This window comes from Hypomesus transpacificus, chromosome 9 (genome assembly GCF_021917145.1).
Source record: "Hypomesus transpacificus isolate Combined female chromosome 9, fHypTra1, whole genome shotgun sequence".
Taxonomy (NCBI): Eukaryota; Metazoa; Chordata; class Actinopteri; order Osmeriformes; family Osmeridae; genus Hypomesus; species Hypomesus transpacificus.
In genome coordinates, this window is record NC_061068.1 from 4194737 (window position 1) to 4218870 (window position 24134).

At 45.5% G+C, this 24134-nt stretch overlaps 3 protein-coding genes and 1 pseudogene across 4 annotated transcripts; 2 read left to right on the forward strand and 2 right to left on the reverse strand.

Moving 5' to 3' along the window:
* The first annotated feature begins 1213 nt into the window (after window positions 1-1213).
* Window positions 1214-2836, forward strand: LOC124470657 (cytochrome c oxidase subunit 6C-1). 2 transcript variants are annotated; one of them, XR_006956443.1, is made up of 4 exons: window positions 1214-1309; window positions 2040-2154; window positions 2449-2642; window positions 2725-2836. XR_006956443.1 is itself a non-coding variant. In XM_047024615.1 (4 exons), exons 2-3 carry the CDS (start codon window positions 2050-2052, stop codon window positions 2572-2574), a joined length of 231 nt encoding a protein of 76 aa, XP_046880571.1. In that variant the 5' UTR covers window positions 1214-1309; window positions 2040-2049; the 3' UTR covers window positions 2575-2578; window positions 2725-2836. The 2 variants fall into 2 exon arrangements, 1 of the variants encoding a protein (XP_046880571.1); XM_047024615.1 differs by having other exon boundaries at window positions 2449-2578.
* Window positions 2837-3375: 539 nt separating this feature from the next.
* LOC124470656 (serine/threonine-protein kinase 4-like) lies at window positions 3376-14771 on the forward strand. The gene is made up of 11 exons (XM_047024614.1): window positions 3376-3835; window positions 5034-5114; window positions 5888-6016; window positions 6116-6230; window positions 6320-6484; window positions 6620-6787; window positions 7083-7220; window positions 7368-7496; window positions 7810-8029; window positions 10383-10534; window positions 12490-14771. Exons 1-11 carry the CDS (start codon window positions 3792-3794, stop codon window positions 12646-12648), a joined length of 1500 nt encoding a protein of 499 aa, XP_046880570.1. The 5' UTR covers window positions 3376-3791; the 3' UTR covers window positions 12649-14771.
* A 524-nt stretch (window positions 14772-15295) lies between these two features.
* Window positions 15296-21439, reverse strand: si:dkey-43k4.5 (potassium voltage-gated channel subfamily S member 2). The gene is made up of 7 exons (XM_047025637.1): window positions 21363-21439; window positions 21109-21170; window positions 19263-19585; window positions 18993-19169; window positions 18622-18828; window positions 18239-18514; window positions 15296-17084 (listed from the first exon to the last, which is right to left on the reverse strand). Exons 3-7 carry the CDS (start codon window positions 19566-19568, stop codon window positions 16530-16532), a joined length of 1521 nt encoding a protein of 506 aa, XP_046881593.1. The 5' UTR covers window positions 19569-19585; window positions 21109-21170; window positions 21363-21439; the 3' UTR covers window positions 15296-16529.
* On the reverse strand, window positions 19836-23268 carry LOC124471900 (annotated as a pseudogene).
* Between the last annotated feature and the right edge of the window lie 866 nt (window positions 23269-24134).

Genomic DNA, 24134 nt, shown 5'->3' on the forward strand with positions numbered 1-24134 from the left:
TAGTCAGTGCATTCATTTAGATTGATAATGCCGAAAAAATAAACGCAATATCCCAATCAACACTTGTAAAATCAAAGCACATGCCGATCCCCGCAGAATTCCATGTCAGTGCACTCTTCTGAGCTTGCCAAATAGCCACTGCAGCACGCACACAGAAGTTCAGGTGTCGCACACAAGTCAGAATTCAGGTATTTTCTAAATGATAGGCCTACCGATCCTCTTATTTTGACTAAAACATAAAAACAATATTACATGAAGCTCAAAAAACAGTATTTGCGCTGACATGAAATGTGCGTGCTGGCATTAACTATTGATGTCCCTGCCAAAGCTGATATCAAGCTCGCGGCCCTGAACTGTTGTATAGTGGGTTAAGCAAGGGGAGTTTATATAGCAGAGTAGTGCATTGTGCGAAGCAAGCTTGGAAGAAAAAAGGGATATGAATAGGGGCCTGTGCCCCAGTAGAGCGTTAAATCTAACAATGGCCCTGCTATGGAAGCAAATTAGTGAAATAATGTTTTGAATTTTAAAAGGCATTGAATACATAACATTTAAATTTAAACACCACCGAATTGGTAGGTTTTTAATTCAGTAAAATTCAGATCCAAAAAATTATTTAAAAAAAATTCAAGCTTCAGATATTAAAATTGAACAAAATGCTAAAATTCGATTGGTAGAAGTGAGATGATTCGATTGCTTTCAGGCTCGATTACCTTACCTATCCTTGGTATCCCGGAAGTTGCAATCAGAATTTCTTTCTTATTATGTGTTAGTTATAAGTTATGTTAATTTTTGTGATCTGAATTTTACTGTTCGAAGATGAGCAACTTTAAATTCCAAACCTTGAATTTTTTGAACAGATTTTTTGTTTTCACATTGAAATGAATTTATATTTCAATATTAAAGAGGTGTACTCAAAACAAACAAATTCGGTGGTGTATGTCAGAAAACAACATTCAGTCTTGGGGAACTTGAGTTAGATAGCTAGCTGTGTATGGTGGCGACACCTGCATGCCTTTTTTGTGTGTGTTTTCAGTGCCGCCGCTTTTACGTGTATGTAATACTGTACATAAATTTGTCTTCTTAACTTGTGATTGCAGTAGCTCATTATAAGTTACTGACTTATACTTTTTTATACTATACCGTAATTAAGTCAGAAACCCTATAAATTAACAAGTGCGTACCTTATTTGACCCTTCAAATTTCCATCCTGAAGGTTGTCCCTTAACGGACTCTGTACATTTCATTCCGGTAAAGATCAACGCGTCAGAGCTGTGCTAGCATTTCCCTGTGAAGGTCGCGAGTCGTATTAGTAAGTATACGGTTTAACGTTACCAGAAGAAATACATGTATTATATTCAATACACTTGTTTGATTGTACAGTTGTATTGTGTTAAAAATGGTATGGTCTTGCCTCAATCAAAGGGTACATGTCCTCAAGTCTGTCATCTATGTTTTACATTTTCTAGCAGTTAGCTAGCTCCCTAGCTAATGCTTGCTCGATGTGTGTGTTAGTATTCTAGGTAGCGGTTTGCCTACCTAACCTGCTATGTCTCAATGTATTTAAACTCGGTCGCGGCTTTAAAGGTTTTGGTTTCGGTTGCAGTGGGTAGCCTTCTCAGCTCATTGGTATAATCAAACGTGTTATGCTAATATCACAAACGAACGCTGGCTGGTGTAGTACGCACTATCTATAAGTGTTGGGAATCTGAGCAAATGATCGCTACTACAGCAGCTAAATGTTATTGTAGTCTTGTTACATTTCTTTATTGCGTCTGATAGCAGTTACAACCAAACAGCGGACAAAAGTCCACTCGTTGTCCTTTAAGGACCCCCGCGAGCAACTACTTGGGACAGTTCCAGACAGGTTCTCTGATCAGATGATATTCTCATGTGCAGCTAGCCAGCACGTCCATTATGCCATGTCGTCGAAAAGATACTCAGCCTACACTTAGAACAAATTGTGAGACATAACTTCGTCAAAGTAAACTCCGCTATAATTGACATGTATGAATCTAAACATTTATTCTTCTCTTCCGTAGTCATTTAAAGATGTCTTTGGTCAAGCCTGCCATGAGAGGACTGCTGGGGAAGCGTCTGAGGTTTCATCTGCCCATTGCTTTCACACTCTCCTTGATTGCAGCTGCAGCTTTCAAGGTGTGTCCACTGACCAGGCTTTTTTAATGGGCATCGACTACAAACACTGATTGGTACTTCCTGACTGTATACAATATTGTAAATGTAGTCCTAGCCAACTACAGTACTACTAGCATAAATATAAACCAGCTTTATAGGCTCGTTACCACCAACCTTAGCAAATGCACTGCTTGTCTTCTCTCCTTGACCAATATGTTTGTGTGGGATGGGAAAGTACTGTTAAATGTTTTCAAAAGGATTGTCACATTGTTTTAAGATGACTAGAAATAAGAGTGTCCTGTTCCTGCTTTCCAGTATGGAGTCACTGAGCCCAGGAAACAGGCTTATGCTGACTTCTACAAGCAGTACGACGCCACCAAGGAGTTCAATGCCATGAGGGAAGCAGGGATCTTCGAGAGTGTCCGGCCATCTGAAGAATAAACACGTGTGTAGCTGTCACATCCTCATGTAGCTGAGAAATGATGCAGAGGATCCCATTAAAGTGTTACGTAGGTCTTTATCATGCGTCATGCCAAGTATCCATTCTGATTTGGGGCAGCCATCTCAAATGTCCTCTTCTTTTTCTTCCAGGTGTTGTCATGCTCTGCATTCCCGGTTGGAAGTCCCTAATCCTCTATGTTCTATACTGATGTCTGATGTGAACATTGTTTATATGTTCTCATAAATAAAATGGTCTATTGTGTTTCTGCCTGCCTGGAATCATAGTTCAAGAAGCAACTCAATTATATTTTTATGAGCTGGCACGTTTGTTCAGTCCATTCTAACAGATGGAAAATTGTCACTCCTACTCACAATTTGTGATGACTTCATGGGGTGTCTGTAAACCCCTCAGATTCAGAAAATACCATGATTAACTTTCTTGATGGGTGGTAGATCTAATTGTATGGAACCTGTGGTTTACCTGAATGTGAGACGTGAGTTATCCGTGACAAAAATTGTTGTTTTTGCATCATTAAAATGTTTTCGAGACCCGACATAGAGGGTTGAAAGCAAGTCCCCGATGGTTTTACTCATCCACTTGCCAGATTAGCGATGTATTCTAAGAAAAGCGAAATTATAAGAATATTCCCTAAAGGTAGTTAAAACCAAGGACAGAAGTTGAAAACGGACATGTAGGAATTGTTAGTGCCGCTGCACGCAGTTACAGCGCCCTCTGAAGTCATTGTACTAAAGTCTTTGTTCATTGCGGTCTCCCCATATCACCCGCCCTCCCTTCCACCCGCCCAGTCTCAAGCGCTCTTCCTGGTTTAATATACTGTCAAGACGACCGCCTTCAACAAGATAATTGTAAAGTAGCTATAAAGTTTTAAAACAGAAAGATGACGGAGGCATGAGTGGTATTCCTGTACATAAGACAAACCCAACGCATTTTGTTACCAATTGAAACTAAATCGCAAATGAATGAGAAGTTTAATGCAGACAACTGTCAGAAAGCCAAAACAGGTCGACTTCATCTCGCTAGCTTACGTTAGCTAGTCTGCTAACGCTAGTTAACCATATTTTAAGACATCGAAACGAAGACACCGCCAGAACAGCTAGTAGCAGGTGCGGGAGCTAGCTAGTTGCAAAACTAGCCAGCGCACTTGCCTGGGTATTGAAAACGATTTCTTAGCACTGGTGTTACTCCTAGGACAACCATGGAAGACAAGGACAAAGTACAGATGAGGAATCACCCACGCAGGTAAATATGAGCTATTAGCAAGTAAGCTAGAAGCTATATTAGCGACTAGCTAACCAGCATTTACGTTTTAAGCTAAAATGCCTGTTGCCAGGGACTGTTAAGGAATATAAATATTACTTAGTTGGCCGTTGACTGCCCTGGAATAAGCAAATCTCAAGCACATGGTGTCAGTCCAAACTGTACAGATAGCCAAGTAGTTTAGAGAACAGGCTAACTTATCACTCCATGTCTACTTAAGCAGGCTCGTTGTTTGTATATTCTGAATGAAATGGGAACAAGCGGTTGTGCACAATGATTTTAATTAAATGTAATTTGTAAATGCCATTTCTGTTGGCTTTTGGGGTGTCTGTAATAATGTGAGTTTAGGTGTCAGTTGAATTTAAAGTATAATAACACATTGGGCTGTAAGCTACTGCGTGTGAATGTATACACAATGAAGTTATAATTGTCCAGTTATCCTACTGTGTTTGCAATAGTCCAATTGTATTTGCTTTAGCCGTCAGTAAGTCTGTCTGTGGACCGGTATCGCGAGTCTCCAGCAATGACAGTTAACCGCTATCTCATCTGTCATTTCCTCTGAGCCGTGTAAAAAACAGGGGACCTACCCATTCCCAACTGGTTCACCACCTCACATTCTTGTTAGTTGTGAAGATATGCACTTTAAGGGCTGTGAGGGAGCTGGGGACAAATCTAAACACAATTAGTAACAAACTATCATAGACACATGGATGAAAAGTGAACATTGTTTTTGAGGTGTAGGTTAATGAAGGAAATTATTTAAATATGGCTGACCACGTCAGCCAATGGACCACTTTCTGTCTGTCTCTTGACCGACTGTCAGTTTGCCCTACTACTACCAGTCAGTTGTGTTACAGAGTTTGAATATCCTTCCTTGAAATCCATTTTAGTAATCTTGTGTATTTTTGTCTAGCCACTTACAGAAAGCTCATTAGAGGCCCGTCAAACATAGCCTTTGATTTTGTGTTTAATTCATGTTGCCTATTTTTGCTCTCTGCTTTTTACTAATAAAGGCTATATTTGTTGTTGACTTGCTCAACCAAATATTAGGACAATAAGTTGTCCTCTTAGGGTTAGGGCTAACCCTAACCCTGTTGATTAATACTCTTAGAAGTAGTTGTATTGTGTTTGTTAAGTCTCACTCACACTCCACCTTTCTCTCCCCTGTTCCTCCTCACAGGCAGCTGAAGAAGCTGAGTGAAGACAGCCTGACCAAGCAGCCAGAAGAAGTGTTTGATGTCCTGGAGAAGCTTGGTGAAGGGTGAGAGCCACAGAAGACGCATTTAAACGACAGCATGTGGACTGTGCATTCAGTTGTGCCTCTTCAGTTTGTCTTTCTCTATCACCCCCCCTCCCCCATTTCTGTCTCTTGTCACTAGAGGAGGCCCAGCGGTGTCAGTCATGCAGACAGTATGCCCCTCCCTCCTCCGTCGTCAGAAATTAAACTTCCTCATTTCCTGTTTCTCAACTTCCTGTTTAGCGAGTCAACCAGTCAGCTGTAGGCTGTAGGGTGCCATGACATCGTCCTCCACAGAGACTAAATGACTGATACTAATATGAATCTACTGACTCGTCTTTACTTAAGACTGGAGAATCAGCCGGCAGAGTCCTAGACAGTTCTGTGGTTTTCCACAAGATCATGCTGACAGTACATACCCCATCTGTGTGGTTACTCGTGTGGGCAGGGGGAGAAACAGAAGTGTGCAGGGGACAGCTCAGACACGATCCAGGGTCATTATGCTTTTGTTTATCTCTGTAAGCAGCCACTTCCTCTGGTAGGGTGGAGATGATTACGTGTCTATCAGACATCTTGATGGTTATCTCGATGGATCCTTCCATACAGCAGGTTGAGTAGACATGGCAGCATGTACAGAGTAACTGCAGCTATTTCTCTGCCAGCTGCTTTGATGCTGTCCTGGATTACGTATGACTTTTAAGTAGTCAACGTCCTCCATGATTAGGCTTTAATCTATGAGCATGGAGGTAGCATTGGTGTGCATCCCATATATAATGTCTGTGTTTGTGTCTCATCAGGTCCTATGGCAGTGTGTTCAAGGCCCACTATAAGGAGACAGGGGAGATTGTGGCCATCAAGCAGGTTCCTGTAGAGTCAGACCTGCAGGAGATCATCAAGGAGATCTCCATCATGCAGCAATGTAACAGGTGTGTGTTCAGATTTCAGGTTCATTGCCATTTGTCACAAGCACAGATACACGAACAGCTAAACCGATAAGCTTCTAAGTGAATATGCCCTGTCTCCAGTCCCCATGTGGTCAGGTACTATGGAAGCTACTTCAAGAACAGCGACCTTTGGATCGTCATGGAATTCTGTGGTGCCGGCTCGGTCTCAGACATCATACGGCTACGTAACAAAACGGTAACACACGCACACACGCTCTCTCTTCTACATGACCGTGTACCAGCCCACAGAGCAGGGACTTGACTGTACGTGTGTGTTGCGTGTAGTTAACAGAGGATGAGATAGCAGCGATCTTCCAGTCTACGCTGAAGGGACTAGAGTACCTCCACTTCATGAGGAAGATCCACAGAGACATCAAGGCTGGCAACATCCTGCTCAACGCCGAGGGGCAGGCCAAGCTGGCTGACTTTGGCGTGGCAGGACAGCTCACTGTAAGACTCCCTCCCTCCCTCACTCACTCACTCACTCACTCACTCACTGAGACCGGCACAGAGGGTGGGGGCTAGGCTGCGTCCTGTTTTTAGATCTTTGTAAAGTTCCAGATCTCTCCGCCCCCTCTCCTCCAGGACACCATGGCCAAGCGTAACACGGTGATCGGCACACCCTTCTGGATGGCCCCTGAGGTGATCCAGGAGATCGGCTACAACTGCGTGGCAGACATCTGGTCCCTGGGGATCACCGCCATCGAGATGGCCGAGGGCAAGCCCCCCTATGCAGATATCCACCCCATGAGGGTGAGACTGGGGATGAGGGGGCTTATTGGGGGGGGGGGGGGGGGATCGAAGGGCTGATCAACCCTGGGGGTGTATTCCCCATCTTGATGAAATACATCAGCGACAATATATGTTGTTATTATTTCTACCATCCAGTCTGACCCAGATGTCCTTGGTCACCATGTTGCTTCTCCTTAGGCTATCTTCATGATCCCCACCAACCCCCCGCCCACCTTCACCATGTTGCTTCTCCTTAGGCTATCTTCATGATCCCCACCAACCCCCCACCCACCTTCACCATGTTGCTTCTCCTTAGGCTATCTTCATGATCCCCACCAACCCCCCGCCCACCTTCAGAAACCCAGACTCCTGGTCAGAACCCTTCAGAGACTTTGTCACTCAGTGTCTGGTGAAGAACCCGGAGAACCGGGCCACAGCCACCCAGCTGTTACAGGTACGCCTGCCTCCCTAATACTAGCATTACTAACACTACTAGTACTGATACTACTACTACTTATGTTGCTTGTAGCATTCAGTAGTATTCAGTTGGAAGTGGATATCGTGGATATGAAGGTTTGCCGTGCGTGTTTGTCGCCTGCAGCACCCGTTCATCAAAGCCTCCAAGTCCAGCAGCATCCTGCGAGCGCTGATCACAGACGCCATGGAGATCAAGCTGAAGAAGCAGGAGGCCGAGGAGAGGGAGCAGGACGCCGAGGACGACGACAACTCTGTACGCACACGCACGCTAACGCACAACATGCACACGCTCGCACGCACGACATGCACACACAACTCTGTACGCGCTCGCTCGCACACACGCACAACATGCACGCACAGCATGCACGCACAGCATGCACGCACAGCATGCGCACACAACATGCGCACACAACATGCGCACACAACATGCGCACACAACATGCACACACAACATGCACACACAACATGCACACACAAGCGTTTCCGTTATTCATTCCACGCCAGGAGAAGGGACTCTCTGTCCTGTGGTGTATATCAGGATGACGTGTGTTGTTCCCGCCCTCCAGGATGAGGACGATGTGGACCAGGGCACGATGGTGCGGGCAGGGACAGGGACGGGGGTGGACACCATCAAGGCGGCGGGGGGCTCGCTGGCCAGCTCCCTGGGAGGCACGGCACGGACCATGATCGAGCACGGGGACACGGGCACCATGGTGGACACCCAGCTGGGCACCATGGTCATCAACTCTGACGAGGAGGACGAGGTGGAGGGTGGCACCATGAAGAGTAAGACACACACACACACACAGGCCTGGGGAGAGACCAATAGAAGCCCAATAGAATGAGAAAATAGACTTAATTCTTAAGGCGCTGGAGTACTGAGTTAAATGGTAACCTGTAAAACACGGTGGTCAGTTGAGGAGGTGCAGGCTTTCCTTTGTTTGGTTGCAGACGAAAGGAACCAGCGAGTCGCGTGTGTCGTGTTCAAGACGACCTCGCTGCGGTTTCACGCTCCGTCGCTATGACGACCAGCTGCATTGAGGGGGTCACTATTTGCAGTGGCATGTGAAGCACCTAGTACCGAAGGCAACTGGAGTCCATTCGAAGTGGCTTTAGAGAACCAATGGCCCTTCAGGACCCCAGTGTCATGGCCGGATGTCAGCTGCAGTTCCTCTTTCAGCCACCAGAGAGCAGACTTGACTTATACCATCAATGTGAGGGGGGAGTAAGGTTTCCATGTCCTTTGAAATGAAGTTAAACATATTTTCTAACCCCTTACCTCCCCTCCTGCTTCCCACCAGTCACAGTCATGAAACCTGACCTCTGTTTGGTGAAATGATGGGATTCAGATGGCTTTACTATCCACTCCGATTAGATTCCACAACCAGAGCTACAGACAGAGCTCGACACCTGATACCTATATTACGGTACAGCTAAAGGCTGTTAGCCGTACAATACAGGCCAGACAGGTTGGTACAGCCTGGGGCTGCTAGCCTGTGAGCTGTGTATGCAGCTGTAGTTTGTGCTGCGAGCAGAGATGGATCTGGGATATTGTTCATAAAGAATGTTGCAGCTTAGAATGGTAGTGCAAGTGTTCAGGTGACTCAAGGATTCCAGGTCAGTGGAATCTGGTTCTGTTGGAGCAGATACTGCAATCTCAGAATTTAACTCTCACGCACACGCACACACACACACACGCACACACACACACACACACACACACTGTCCTCAGCCATCTCCTGTCTAATGGAGGTGTATTGTGTTAGAATGGATCTATGCTCTTAGCTGTTAAAAACACATTTAGCTTCTCAGGCACCTACCTGCTTTAGATAAGCAGAGGAGAGGAAAGAAGGAGAGGATAGGAGAGAAGGAGAGGAGAGGAGAGGAGAGGAAAGAAGGAGAGAAGAGGAGGAATACAAAGGACAAGAATAAGTTATTGATCCACACTAATGGTGCTAAGGGGATTAAAAGCCTATTCCTTTACACCAGCACGTCATGACGCACACACACACACGCACACACACACACACACAGATAGTAATAAGACATTAACTTAATTACACTCTGCTTGTTGTAAATGGATTCTAAATCTATTTCATGTCAACTATGATGGATTGTTTTAAAGTTTACTTTCTCTGTCTGCTTTTTTGACCCTTACGTCATGTTTGAAGAACTTTTCTCTCATCAATCCAGAGGTTATCTCAAATCTTGCTGGAGGTGCACTTCTCTTTAGAAGGCCTCTGATTACTCTGTGTGTACAAAGATGTGGTGATTGGAACTGATGACTTGGATGGTGATACCTCCCGTTCCTACCTTCCAAACCCACTGTACCTCTCCATCTCACTCTCCTTACAGCTTTTCCCCTCTCCTCCTCCTCTTCCCCCTCTCCTCCTCCCCCTCCTCTTCTCCTCTGTCCCACCCATGTTCTCTCCTTTGCCTTCTCGTCCATCTCCTCCTCTGTTCCAGTTATCTTCCTCCTGCCTTTCTGCCCCTCGGTCTCCATGTTTGAACTCCAGCAGGCTGAATAATTGATATGCCTGCCAAGTAAAGATTTCCCAAAGCTGGGCCATGGTGCCCAGGGTGCCTCCCTGCTCCCCCCACACCCTCTTTCTCCTTCCCTGGTCAGGCTGGCCTGGGCAGCTGAGGCCTAGGGGGTCTGTTGGGCTTTTAAAGATGCATCTTTCTCTGGGTGAGTTCAGATCATCTGGGCTTTATGGACGAGGACAGGCCAAGCTTGAGGAGTCAGTGTGTGACCAGAGCTTCACTGTCCGTCCCTCACCCAGGACGTTCTGGGACGCTGTCTTCACATTGACGCGTCTCTGCTCCCTGATTGGACGAGATCAGCCATACAATAAGGAAGTGACTGAATAATTGAGCGTGTTGTGAATTAGTCATGTGCAGAGTGAGGCTCTGTGACTCTGGGGGGGGGGCTGTGTTCAGCCAGGCAGTGCAGGGGCCATCCATACATTAGTACTATAGTGTACCAGGGGCATCGCTGCTGTAGGGCTGACCTTTATGTGGCTGTGGTAGCAGCAGCTCATTAAAGACAGCAGTGGGCTTCACACACCAACAGCTCGAACACAAAAGACCACACATACTCGAAAAACATGATCCTAATAATGTGTGTGTGTGCTTGCAGGACGGGATCACGACACGATGCAGCCGTCCAAGCCCTCCTTCCTGGAGTACTTTGAGCAGAAGGAGAAGGAGGCCAACAGCCACCAGCAGGCAGGAGAGCAGGGCCACAACGCAGACAACCGCAAGCTACCAGCAGAGGGCGACCTGGAAGTGGTGAGTTCCAGTGGGGTGGGTTTTTTAGTGGCGGGGATGACGAGCATGTCTCAGAAGACGGAGATGATGCCTCGGTGCATTTCTCAGACTGCTTAGAGAAAGACAAGCGGGCCGCTCAGTGATGTGGAACTGGGCCTGGAATGGGTGTGCTGTCTAATCTACATTCAGATCAGTTTTGTCGTCCTGTCGTCCCCTCCCCCCCCCTCTCCCCCCAGAGCTCCCTTTATCGCCCTCAGGCTCCTTCTTCCTTTATTTCACATGTTTACTTTGTTTGTTGTGTCAAAACAAGCTGTATTACAATCACACAATGTATGAGATACTGGGGGAGGGGGGGGGGGGGAGGTGATTGAAGTGTCATCTTGATGGTCATACTGACTACATGAAGAGAACGAGTGGCTCAGGCTGGGAATAGAACTGTCAGGGGTGCTATTGTTAGCGTGTGTGTGGAGGGGGTCTGTGTGTATGTGGAGCACCTTGTAGTTGGAATGCTGGACTTGGCTTTCTGTTCAGTCTTTGTTGGTAAGAACACTGTTCTTACAAATCGGGCTATTAATCAGAAGGTTGCCGGTTCGATTCCCTGGGCATGTCAAATGACGTTGTGTCCTTGGGCAAGGCACTTCACCCTACTTGCCTCGGGGGAATGTTCCTGTACTTACTGTAAGTCGTTTGGATAAGAGCATCTGCTAAATGACTACATGTTAATGTAATGCAATGTTCGTCCTCTGGTGTCTAATAGCTTTTTATAGTGGAGGGTTGGAAGTCTCTCCAGAGCATCCCTGACTGTGAGGGGAAACATGGAGGTGGTTGGGTTGTGTCTGGACAGTGTGTCCAGTAGTGTGAGGGAGCCTGCTGCAGCTGTAGAACATCTGGAGAGAGCCTTCTTCTCAATTATGGATGAGATCGAGTTAAGAATGACCATTCTGAGTGTGCAGGCCTTCCTCATCCTCCCCTGCCTGATCTCTGTTTGGTTCCTTCGCCTCCTCTCACCTCTCCTCTGTCCAGAGACACTGTTCATGTACTGTGAGTAACTGGCCATGGCGGACGTTTGAACCCTCTGCCCCTCTCCCCAGGCTGGCCTGAGTCTAGTCTCCACATGAGGGACACATGCCAGGGCGGTTGCGTGTTGATAAGAATGCCCACAGTAACAAAGCCATCATAAGTAGTGAGTTGGATAAATGTGTTCTTTAATTTGATCTCTTTAATGGGTACTCCTAACTATCTGCCCAGTCCAGTCAGACATCCATCGGTCCAATCGAGCCAATCTTTTATCCACTATCCATCCACCCCTCCATCATCCATCCATCCATCTACCTATTCATTATTTTATCCATCGCTCCATCCATCTCTCTGTCCTTCCATTTCCATATCCATGCATCAATCTCTGTCCCTGTGTTGCACTTCTCTTCCTGGTTCAATGAGGGCAGAGGAGTCTGGGATATGCAGTCCTCCTGGGCACTCTGAAGCCTCCATGAAGGACTGAGACGTGAGTCTCAAATATACTCCATTGATCTGCTCCCTGAATAGCAGCGGAGTGCTGGTAAAACATCCCAGTAAGATCCCTGAGGGGAGAAGGACCGGATCTGACTGCCAAACAGCTATTGGCCCTCACTCATGTAGCCCCACTCAAAGCCCTCCCCCCTCCCCAAATGGAATACTTGTGCCCCCCACCACCCATTATTTTAACTATAAATGTTTCAATAAGAGAGCTATATACCAAATAGCCCCTTGTGGAAACCTAATGCCTGCCACTCCAATTAGTTCTGGAGCCATGCCTACCACTCATCATCATCACTGTTTGTGTGTGTGTGTGGAGATTTAAATTAGTGTGTGGAGATAAAGGCTTGTGTGTGTATATTGTGAAGTGTGTGTGTGTGTGTGTGGAGATTGTGATGAATGGCTCATGTGTATGTGTAGATAACAGGCTTGTGTGTGTGATGTGTGTGTGTGTCCTGCAGATGCGTTCGTGGAGTGTGGAGGACCTGCGTGTGCGCCTGGCCTCCCTGGACCCCCAGATGGAGCAGGAGATCGAGGAGATCCGCCAACGCTACCAGGCCAAGAGGAGACCCATCCTGGACGCCATCGAGGCCAAGAAGCGACGCCAGCAGAACTTCTAACCCACACACCCAAACACCCCGGCACAGGCACTGTTGGATTGCACTGGACTCAACTGGGTCTGGTCTGAACTAGACTGGAGATGAGACTAGACCAGACTCTGTAGGATCTTGGTCACCTGACACTGGGCAGGTGGAACACATTGCATGGATCGCTCGATTCCACTATGGCTCCCGTCCTCTTGGGCCAGTTACTTCCCTCGAACCCAACCGCTTAACTCTCCCAAACATGCATGTTCCTGCATTAAGTTATTCAGATGACCGTTTGAGGGCACGTCAGACCTCTTTAAAGTATTCTTCCTCTTCAACGACGTGGTTGCACATTCTTAGTTTGCCTTCCTCTATTGGTACGCATTGATCAATGTGTTTTGCTTTATGTCCGTCCATGTAACACCGCATCATAACTTGCCTGGCTTTCATGGATTCAGTTTAAGCTGAATTACCTACCAGAGAAAAAAAAACGGTTTAAGGGAAACATTGACCTAATTTACTGTACCTTTTTGTGCCTCATATAATCTGTTCATTTGTTGTTTCTCATCATTTGGTACTTATTCAGCGATACTTTTCAAAAAACATTTGATTTGTTACTCATCTTGGTCACGGCTGCCTCCAGCCAAACTACCGGAACACGGAGGAGGAGAGCAGGAACTCAGACACAAGCAGCAACCGGAGAGACCACAGCATGTAACTCAGACACAAGCAGCAACCGTAGAGACCACAGCATGTAACTCAGACACAAGCAGCAACCGTAGAGACCACAGCATGTAACTCAGACACAAGCAGCAACCGTAGAGACCACAGCATGTAACTCAGACACAAGCAGCAACCGTAGAGACCACAGCATGTAACTCAGACACAAGCATTTTTTTATATCGTTCAAACTTTTGGTATTCATCCAGTTATTCCATGCATAGATGGACTATAGTTATGATGTTTTTCTATCTCGGATAGTAGTTACAGACAGACCAGTAGGAGGAGCATCAGGGAAAGTTTGTGCTTTTTTTGGTTTGATGTACAGAAATATACATATAAGTGCAAACTAGGGTTACACTCAATTCTGTTTGGCCCTGTTGCTAATCTTCAGACACTCAAATTCTGTCCGCAAACCGCTGACAGTAACTCTGTGAATGAAATGGTTGTGGATAGAGTTAATGTGATGTCTAGTTGAGGGTTTGTTTGGCGTTCGTCAAGAGTGTTCACATTCTAAAGACCCTCTATAGACGTCTATAGATTCTCTATCAACTGTCTACTTGGCCTGTACAATCTATAGACTCTTTAGACCATCTACAGACTTCCCTCTCGAACCTGTAAACCCTCTATAGACAGTTTATAGACCCTCTATAGATTTCCTATAGAGTCATGTGGAGCCACTCCAGACAGTGTTATACAAACTAGCCTCTCAGGGCTCGTGTCTCAGGTGTGTATAGTGATAACTCAACTAGACTTATTACCCATGATCCTCTGCTCCCCAGCCTACATTTGACAAGCACAATTCACTTCTCTGGAAAAAGGTTACTGAAAAAGGGGAAATATTTGTACTGCCTTATCTTGTCCATATCCAGCTTTACTCTGTGCTTGCCTCATTGAAATAGTGGCTCCTCCAGATTGTATCGTGGTTTTGTTATGAGTTGAAGCAATTGAGTTATTTTGTATAAATCCTCTTAAGGTTTAACATATGGTTTGACATTCTGTATATGTACAGTAATTGATCCATTTCTGATTTGATTTGGGTTGTAGTTGTTGTGTCCAGGTTATATTATGTGGGATGGGCTAGTTCATCCTATCCAAGCCCACTGAAGTAGCTATCACTGGAAAGAAGATTTCAGCACTGCAATGTGAATGAATGAAGAACTGGTATTAGCTGCCCATTTTTTCATTCCTTGGACAAAAAAATGAACTGAAATGTACTTACAATCCATGCCTTAAATTATGCAACAGAGGTCCTGAATTTGTTTTGATATCAGAGTTGAGATCTCTCTGATTTCAGTTTAAAGGAGATGGGATGAACACGTTCACCTCCTGAAAACCTGAACTGAAATCGAATTGTCTCAATCCCTGGGTCAAATCACGGTTTGATTTGTTTGTTGTTTGCCTATTAATAAAATGAAATAAAGATTTTAAAGGGATTCAAAAGTGATTTCATCTTTAAAGTGACTCTGTGTGCTTAATCATAGAGAAAAGAGCCGTTTTAGCACAGTCATCTTGTGTTCAGTTCAATGTGTTCTGGACTCATTTCCAACTTTGATATCTTTGTGCTGTCTTCTCTGATATTGACCAACATAGCATGGATACATTTTTAATGAGGTAATTCTATGAATCTGATCTCCATCTCCTTCAAGATGTCTTGAGGTTTGGTTCAGTCCAAATACAACTTTGACATTAAATAAGCACATCTGGTCTTGGTTGCCAAATATATACTGTAGTGTTTTCTCACAGACATTCATGGCCTGTATCCACAGGAGGGTGAGATGATGGCAGTGGAAAGGCAGTGGAGGCCACACACTGTTCCACAGTATACCTTAGCTTTACTTGATTACAGTATTTTGTGCAACGCCGTTTGCAAATGTATTTTTCATTACAATTCCATGATGTTTCATTTAGCTATGTGCATATAATTAAACCCTTTAAACACAGACATTGAGGACTTGTACATCTGATCAAACGACCCTCAGATACTTCAAAAACGTCCTTGTGTTTTCCTTAGGTCTGTCACTTTGAGGAGCCTGTGTTATTCCTTTGATGAAATCTGTTCCCAAGCTGCTGAGTGAATCTCTAAGCTTTCCACATCAGCTTGAGTTTCATCTAATGCATAGGACAGGTCGTTCATGGCGGCCTGTTTTCCCAGGTCCGTCTGAGAGCATTCACACTGGTGCAGCTCAGGAACTGGGATTGCATCAGAATGAAGGTCCATCTTATCAGGCAGTTCTTTCAGGAAATACAATTTTTTTCAATACAGTAATTCAATCGAAAATTGAATACGATTTCTGAACTTGTGCAACTGAAATTAAATGGATTCCAACTCTGGTTGCATCAGATTTAGTTTTTCTTATAGTTTCAAATACATGTTCTATAAGCCCCACTACTATTCTTTTGCAACAAAATCAGCAAGAAGTCAGAAGTCATCGTTATTATAGTCGAGTGGATGTTATAGAGGAGATGTGTATGGTCACTGCAGCTGGAGCACACAGGCTTCTCCAAGGAAGACATCTGACAGGCTGGAAGGAACATTCAAGTGATAGCTTGATCCTTTTTTGTTGTTGTCTTATAGGCTTGCTAGCCTACAGTATACACTATGTACAAAGCTACGTAGCTACTTTTACATGAATTACAGCAAAGGTAGAGTTCCCTTTAACAACAATACATGTTGTTTAAGGGGAATCCTTTGTCTTCTATACTACAAACTAATGCTAGCCAGTTTATATTGACATAAAAGCAAGACAATGCTCAACAGTATAGTCTTTCTTTTCTCTGACTCCACATGCCAAGCAGCCACATTTACCAGTGTAAGAAGGAAGAATACTCTGAGCTGTGCGTTCTCATTTGGGCCGTTGTCTCCTGGGCTACACATCCCTACTCAACTAGCAACAAGCATGCTTGTCTTCTGCAGATCACCACTGCTATACTGTAAAGTCACTTTGTTGATGCACACAGACATGAACACCAGCCCAATGCTGCAGGTACCATATCACTTTGTAAGATAAGTTATGCGAAAAGGTTTTTACAGTTCATAAACTGTTGACTCTGTAAAGGTTTTTAGATGCTTTGAAAAATGAAAAAGAGATAAATGCATTATTAGTATGCTTATTACTTTAGCTTATGTCCATTGTGCCACTACCTTAGTAGTCATATCTCTCTAGTGAAACCCAATGCTAGTACAGAGACACTCAGAGTTGATACACATCCTTCTTCCTGTCCAGAGTTGAAGGATAGTCCACATAACTATAGTTTACCTCCCCTCCCTCCTCCTCGTCCTCCACTTCTTCTTCCTCCTCGTCCTCCTCCTCATCTAAACACCGGCTATCCCCATCAGATCCCTCGTCACCCTCCTCATCTTCCTCGTCATTGTCGTCCTCCTCTTCATCATGCTCGTCACACCTGACCCTGATCCTCTTCCTGTTATTGTTCCTGACGGAAGCTTCCAGGGCCTTCTGCTTGCGATAGAAGTGGGAGAACTTGTTGAAGATGATGGTGATGGGCAGCGCCACCACCAGGGTGCCCCCCAGAATGCAGCCGCCTGCTGCCAGTTTGCCTGCCACCGTCACCGGCACGACGTCCCCGTACCCCACGGTGGTCATGGAGACGGTACCCCACCACCAGCAGGCTGGTATTGTGTCGAGGCCGACGTCTTCCTCGTACTCTGCGGTGTACGCCATCCCTGAGAACACCGACACGCCTACTGCCAGGTACAGCAGTAGGATGCCCACCTCACGGTAACTGTGCTGCACAGGACACAAAATGGAGGATGGAGGAACACTGTTGGTGGGACAGAGTATAACAGGTTATGGAGAGCAAGGCATGATATAAAGGACTAGGGGTTTCTAAAGAAGCATATATAGGTGGACTACTATTGACTGAGGAATAATCCTTTTAGGCTTTGCAAGTGAAAGACCCGGCTATGCTCAATATTTATATACAGCAGTTTCTTTGTAGTCTAGTATAAAATGACTGTGAACTTCAAGTGCATTTACTTCAAATAGACATTCTCAGACAGATATCGACATTGCGGGACAGTAGAGGTCAGGCTGGGATCGAATATAGCGTCCTGTAATTCTCTGCTCTTCTGGGAGTTTCCGCAGAGATACCACAGAAGAACTGAGCCTTCCTAGATCCCCCATCAATTATGTAACACCCTCCTCTACACCTGAACACTCGGCTTAAAACAGATACCATGTAAGCGCACCATTTCATAGTCGAAACAGCTGTTCACCTAAAGGCACTTTGCGCACTTTATGAAATACAGGTGCACTCCAAGTTTGAATCTGACTCAATCAAGGCAGAAGTCCTTATTGACAGTTGGGCGGAAAAATATCCAATGCAGATACATGATATTGTGTGGTATGATACTTTAGAGCTGATTACAGCAGTGAGGTAAGACAAGTTACATTTATTGTACACGTATCTTGTGTATGAGAAAGCCATAGTAGACATTGATAAGTGAAAATCCATGATCCATGCTATGTTTTGTGATATAATAGTAGTAGCTATTCTCAGAGCACTGTAGCAGTATGAATTGTCCCTATCAGTGGCAGGACATATACATAACAGTTTTCAGAAATCAGTTTCGAGCAGATAAAATGTATCAAACCAAGCTTACAAGAAAAGCAAACGAATTTACGTGAACTATTTTAGAGTTTAAAAGGTAAACAACCAAAATGGGTTGTAGGGGTTTTTAGAGGACAAACAAAGAAACTTCACACAATGATTTTTATTAGCATAACCTGTGTATTTAAACCCTACAGTATAGTGCTGTAGTTTGCTTGGCCACCCACTGTGGAATGTAGATCCCTGGAAGTGTCTGGTCAGCATCACTACCTGTGTTACTGTGTTAGTATGTCAGGGTGGTATGTTGTGAACAACTGTTAGTGTTTCCTACCCGTAGCGTAGCGCCCAGGGAGCGCAGGCCCGTGGAGTGTCTGGCCAGCTTCAACACCCTGAAGACCCTCATCAGTCTCAGCACCTGCACCAGCCGCCCCAGATCTCCCAGCTCCGAATCGCCCCCCGCCGCCAGGTCGAACACCAGCGTGATGTAGATGGGCACCACGGACACCATGTCGATCATGTTCAGCGGGTGGCGGAAGAACTTACGGCGGTTGGGCGCCAGGAACATGCGTGTGACCACCTCGGCGGTGAACCAGCAGGTGCACAACACCTGTCATATTACTGTCAAACGTGAGTTTTGAAAAGAACATCCGTAGATGTACAGACGTACAGATGCGCACATAGATACATACACACATAGGTTGATTACTGACTGACCTCCAGGGTCTGCATGGTGGGGTCATCCAGCAGTTTGCCGTCTGCGTCAAAGTTCTGGTACTCTGGGATGCTGTTGATACACATGGTGGAGATGGAGGTGAGCACCACACAGATGGACAGCAGACTAAAGAGCTTGGAGGGGATGGAGTAGCCAGGGTTCTCCAGGGTCAGCCACAGGCACTTCCTCATTTGGCCAAAGCGCACATCCTAGGACAGGGGCGGCACGTCGGGGCGGGGGGAGGGGGGAGGGGGAGGGGAGGGGGGCAAGGCAGGTAGACCAGGAACCAACAGGGTTTGATTTTGACTGAATACTGAACACAGCTTTTTGAAACTTTGAATGGATATTCAACCCCCCTCCTTCCCCAGCTCACCTGGAAGTGGAGCATGTCTCTGTTGAGGTCTGAGATCTCATCCACGGACGTGTCCACACTGCTCACCTCACTATCTTCATCCCAGCTGCGATGGCGGCTCTCCAGCTTGCGGTCATGGTAACGGTAACTGCAGCAGCTGTCCAGAAAATACTCATTGATGCCCCAGTACTCTATCTCCTAGAGAAAAGAGGAGATGATTTGTTACAAAATCTACTTGCTTCCATCCCTTCCCAATCCCTCCCTCCTTGTCTCTCTCTTTTCCATCCCCACCTGGCTGAAGGAGAAAACACAGAGCTCCTCCATGATGTGAAGCTTGCCCGTCTGGTAAAAATGGAGAACGTAGGGGAACAGACCCGGGTTCCGGTCGAAGTAGAACTCCCTCTGCTGAACGTCATAGTCGTCGCACACCTGCAGGATGGCCTCTTCCGACTCACAGGCCAGCAGGCGGCCCAGGCGCGTGTCTGGAAACTTCCGCAGTGTGCTGGAGCACAGGCTGCGCTTCAGCCCGCCCACGTTGACATGCACCAGGGGGTCCTCGGGGTCCTGGACCCAGCCGGGGAAGCTCTCCTGCACCATGTCGGCCCCCTCCTTCACTGGAATACACACAGAGACACCCTGCCTAGTCTTATGGCCCCCTACATCTCTCTCTCTCTCTCTCTCACACACACACACACACACACATACACACACAAAGAACAAAATGCCTACTCAAGGAAATAAAACAGTTATCTATCCCTCCCAGTCGTATAATCTAGCATGGTTTTTCTCAGCTGAGGTAACCTATGTGCATTTTGATAATGGTACAGTAATTGCATTTTATTGGACAATATGGGGAATTAGCGTCTATGCCTCAAAGTTTATGTAATGATCCAGTAGTCTCTGCAGACTGAAGCTAAACAGATTAAACACACTCTCTGCCTGCTGACACAGCACACTTTACACAGACCACTTTTATAAGATCGCCCGTCTCACTACCCTTGAGCTAAAAGCCTCATAAAATGTAGAGATCCTGTTCTCTCTGGTGCCTAGTTTGGAAAGAAAATGCAGGCCAGTTCACCTTCCTTTGGCCTAACCCAACAAACCAATAGGCATATCACACGCTTTGAAGAAAGGGAAAGTGAAATGAGGTGGCTTGCAATACCATTTTTACCTCAGGTGGGTGGGCGGTTAGTGGATTACACTTTTGACCTGTGAACATTATTACTTTTCTTTTCTTGTGGACACCTGATTTATTTTGGCAAGTGTCATCTGAAATAGACTGTGAAGTACACTCTGAAATAGGTGGTGAAGGTAGGTCTGTACTTCCCTCACTCTTTGTCTCTGTCTCTCTCTCTCTTATGCCGCTGATCATAAACCTTGCTGTAAACGCCTGTGGCATTGATCGGTCACGGACACGGTGCTCTCACACAGGGGGTCCCCACCCTTTCCTTGCCGCCCTTTTTTACACAAGTAGGGAGGGTGATACTTCATTCTCATGCGTAGATGTTTGACGCTAAGTAAACAGAAAATCCTTACGTCCCTTGTGTTTTCTTCCAAGATATTGTCTACCTTATGAACACAGCCAATGATGGATGTAAGCGTAGCCTAAACATGCACCGTGGAGTTACCAACGGAGCCCAGTCCTACAGGGGTTCCCTAGCAGTTTGCGAAACGATGATTAAGTGGTTTAAGCCTGTGCTTTAAACGAAGCCATGAACTGTTGATACAGGCCAGTAGGCTATTTGGCTACCTTAGCAAGAACTTGGCCAGCAACGTGCATGTCCAGGTGAAGCCGTTTGTGACGGGACGGTAGCCTACCAGCGGCACAGCATGGCCCTACTACTAGGAGGAATGTAATTAACCAGGCTTACATGTTTTTAATATAGGGTAGCCAAAATTTGACCTCTGGCTGTTTATGTTACAGGGTTTCTTTCAGATAAATTATATTAAGACGATGTATCTCAGAATTCCCAAGGGAATTGCCTACTCTACGCATACAGACAATAAGTCGATGTTATTCAGAGGAAAAGAGCAGCCCTCCGATTTAGATCACAGCAAAGGAAAATGTCGTATACACATATACAGACATCAAACTTTGTTTTCTTTACAAACATTAGATCATTTAAAGGAGACATACCTTAAAGTTAAGTGCGCTTCTTTATCTTAACCTGGGTTGCATCATGGACAATAGGCCTGCTTCTATCCCATTGTTTAATCAAGACAAGTTTATCATTATTAAACATCCAGAAGAAGCCATTTCATTTTGAAAACTAAAAAAAAAGGTCGGCACTTAATCCTCTAAATATATAACTTAGGCAGCCTATCCCAGTCTACTCAAATTGTTAAATTTCCGTTAAGCTTTCGAAATTCTATCTTATAATAGTTGTTCACCTTGCTCCCTGCTCCGTCACGTTCTTGACAGCCTACCATCAGTGCCCCATTCCCCGCTGTGATTTCGGGCTTGTCTGTACAATCAAGAAGAGGTTCATCGGCATTCTACGCCACTCTTCGGTTCGTGTCGAATTTATGTCTCGCCAACTTGCCTTGCTCTGAAATCTGTATAAAGTTCCCAACATCAAGGATTTCTACCGAGAATGCATGACATTTCCACAAGAAGGTATATTTCAGTTGCACAACTTCAATAAATCAGATAATAAGAGCAGTCGTAGAAAGCCGTAGATTTTGTCCGTTTATGTCCATTTACAGAACACAAAGAAACAATTAAGTGTAGTTACACTATAAGTGTGTTGTAGCAATATAATCGATGATGCCTTTTTCATTCGTAGTCGATTTAAACGGGTTCTTGAATGCACAATGAGCGTGAGTGCTTAACCTTGTGTTAATAAAAAGTCATTCTGGCAATATCTTAATTTACACAATCGTTGACTTTTAAGACACACCAATGAAAATATATTGGGTGTTTGTCCTTGACAAGTGCTACATCTAGTGTTCAAATTCCTCCACTGCACCTCCACTTTACCATGACAAATATGTGATCATGAATAAGGTAGCATAGCTGCAAATAGCTGCCCATATCTTACTGCCCTGTCCCAGTAATGAATAGTGCTGGCCAAGTCTGCACATTACCCTTCCCTTACAAGAAGGTATTCTTTCGAGCACCTACTGGCCTGACAATGATGGGATATTCTGTCGTATGAGATGTGTATCTTTATCTTCATTCTTTCAAAACACTTTCCAACTTTATTTATACCTCCTCCCCCACATACCTCCAGCTTTCTCCTTGCACCCTTAAAACTCTTACTTTTCCTTTGAGCAGCATTGGGCCTGACCCTTGGAGGAGTTTGTCTGCAAGACAGGGAAACTTTGATGCAGTTCAGCATCTTCTGGTCCCTGACCCCGTAGATGAGTGGGCTGAGGAGGCGAGGCAGGATGCTGGTGAACAGGAAGTTGGTGAACAGGATGGTGGTGCGTTGCTGGGGGAAGGCGTAGAGAAGGACCATGTTGGTGAGCGGGGTGAAGTAGGCCAGCACACAGATCAGGAGTTGGAGTGCGTGGAGCAGGATGGTGTTGCGGGCCTTCATGGCTGAGGCCTGATCCGTAGTGGCCCTCCTCGCGGCAAACATGACCCTGAGGTAGGTGACGATCAGCGTTAGGAAGACAAAGGACAGGTTAATGACCTGGACGGCCACGGATTGGTCTTGGTGGAACGGCGTATATTTTACGGCGGCTACGAATCTGAGAGGAGAAGATGGCAAGAGGCTGTGTGACGAGCAGGAGAATGATGTCACTCAGACTAGGAACCAGGGAGACACACCAGATCAGACCAATCAGAACATACGTGCGGCGGACGATGCAGATCTGGGCGTGGTGGAGCGGGCGGCACACGGCGATGTAGCGCTCCACCGCCATGCCCGCCAGGTTGAACGGGCTGTTCCGATCGGTCGTCGTCGCCAGAAGCACAAGGAAGCAGCAGAAGGATAGGTTGATAAAGGGAACGAGGTACGACAGGATCTGCATCACAATAAGAATTATAAGTTAACGTTCATCGATTCGATGACATCTTTTGCAATCGGTGCACATTTTTTGACTCGCTCCCTAAGCAAACCCAACTGAATCATAGTGACTCCATGCTGACCTGTAGAAACACTGCAATGGTCAGCATGAGGCTGTCGTTGAGTACCAGGTGTATATAGAGAATGTAACACGGGTCACGCTGGAATGTGGCATTCCGGAAGAAGATGTACACAAAGAAACCGTTGATGGTGTTGATGAGGACACCCAGAAAGCAACTGACAAAGTTCTTGATGAAATCATCCAGTGTGGTTGTGGAGTTCATAGCATCTGTGGTTGGTCTCACTGCACACACACACACACACACACACCCAAACACACAGTACATTGAAATACAGCTTGTTAGAGCACTTTCTTCAGATCCTTACTTGTCACTCACAATCACAGAGAAACAATTCTGTATACAACATGCATTTACCTTGAGGAAATGAAGCAGAATCTCAGAACTAGAGTACATTACAACACAATACAGTCCTAAACTGAAAAGAAAATGCTTCCCACCTCATTGTGAATGGAAAACACAGGTAAAAAAAAGTGACAACTGAATGTTGTCATACTACTACTACTATTTTTCTGTAGATCCGTACACATATGCTTACTGTGATCACTGTTAGAGTACCACCTACCTCAGTGCAGGAGCCCGGGAAGGAACCGACACACACCTGGTCACAGTCACACACACCTGGTCACAGTCACACACACCTGATCACAGTCACACACACCTGATCACAGTCACACACACCTGATCACAGTCACACACACCTGATCCCACTAACTATGTCTGTTTGAGTAACTGATTGTTGGGCTGATCGGACTGCCTGGCTGTCCGCCCTGCTAACAACCTTCCTGTCCCTGTCTATGGGACCAGCAGGTAAAACAAGAAGGTAGAGGTTTATATAGCTGCTCTCTGAATGAGAAATGAGAGAAGAATGTCTGTAGGAACCAGCTGAAATGGGCAGAGAGAGAGATGCCTTGTTTTGATAGTTGTAATGATGTATCAATTGAAATAGAGTCTTAGTCTGTTTCTGAAGTTAAGGTTCATCATTATGTGGTATTTCATAAGGATTTTACATATGTATATATTACATATGTGTAAAAACCTTAATTGAATATCGATATCAGACCAGTAAA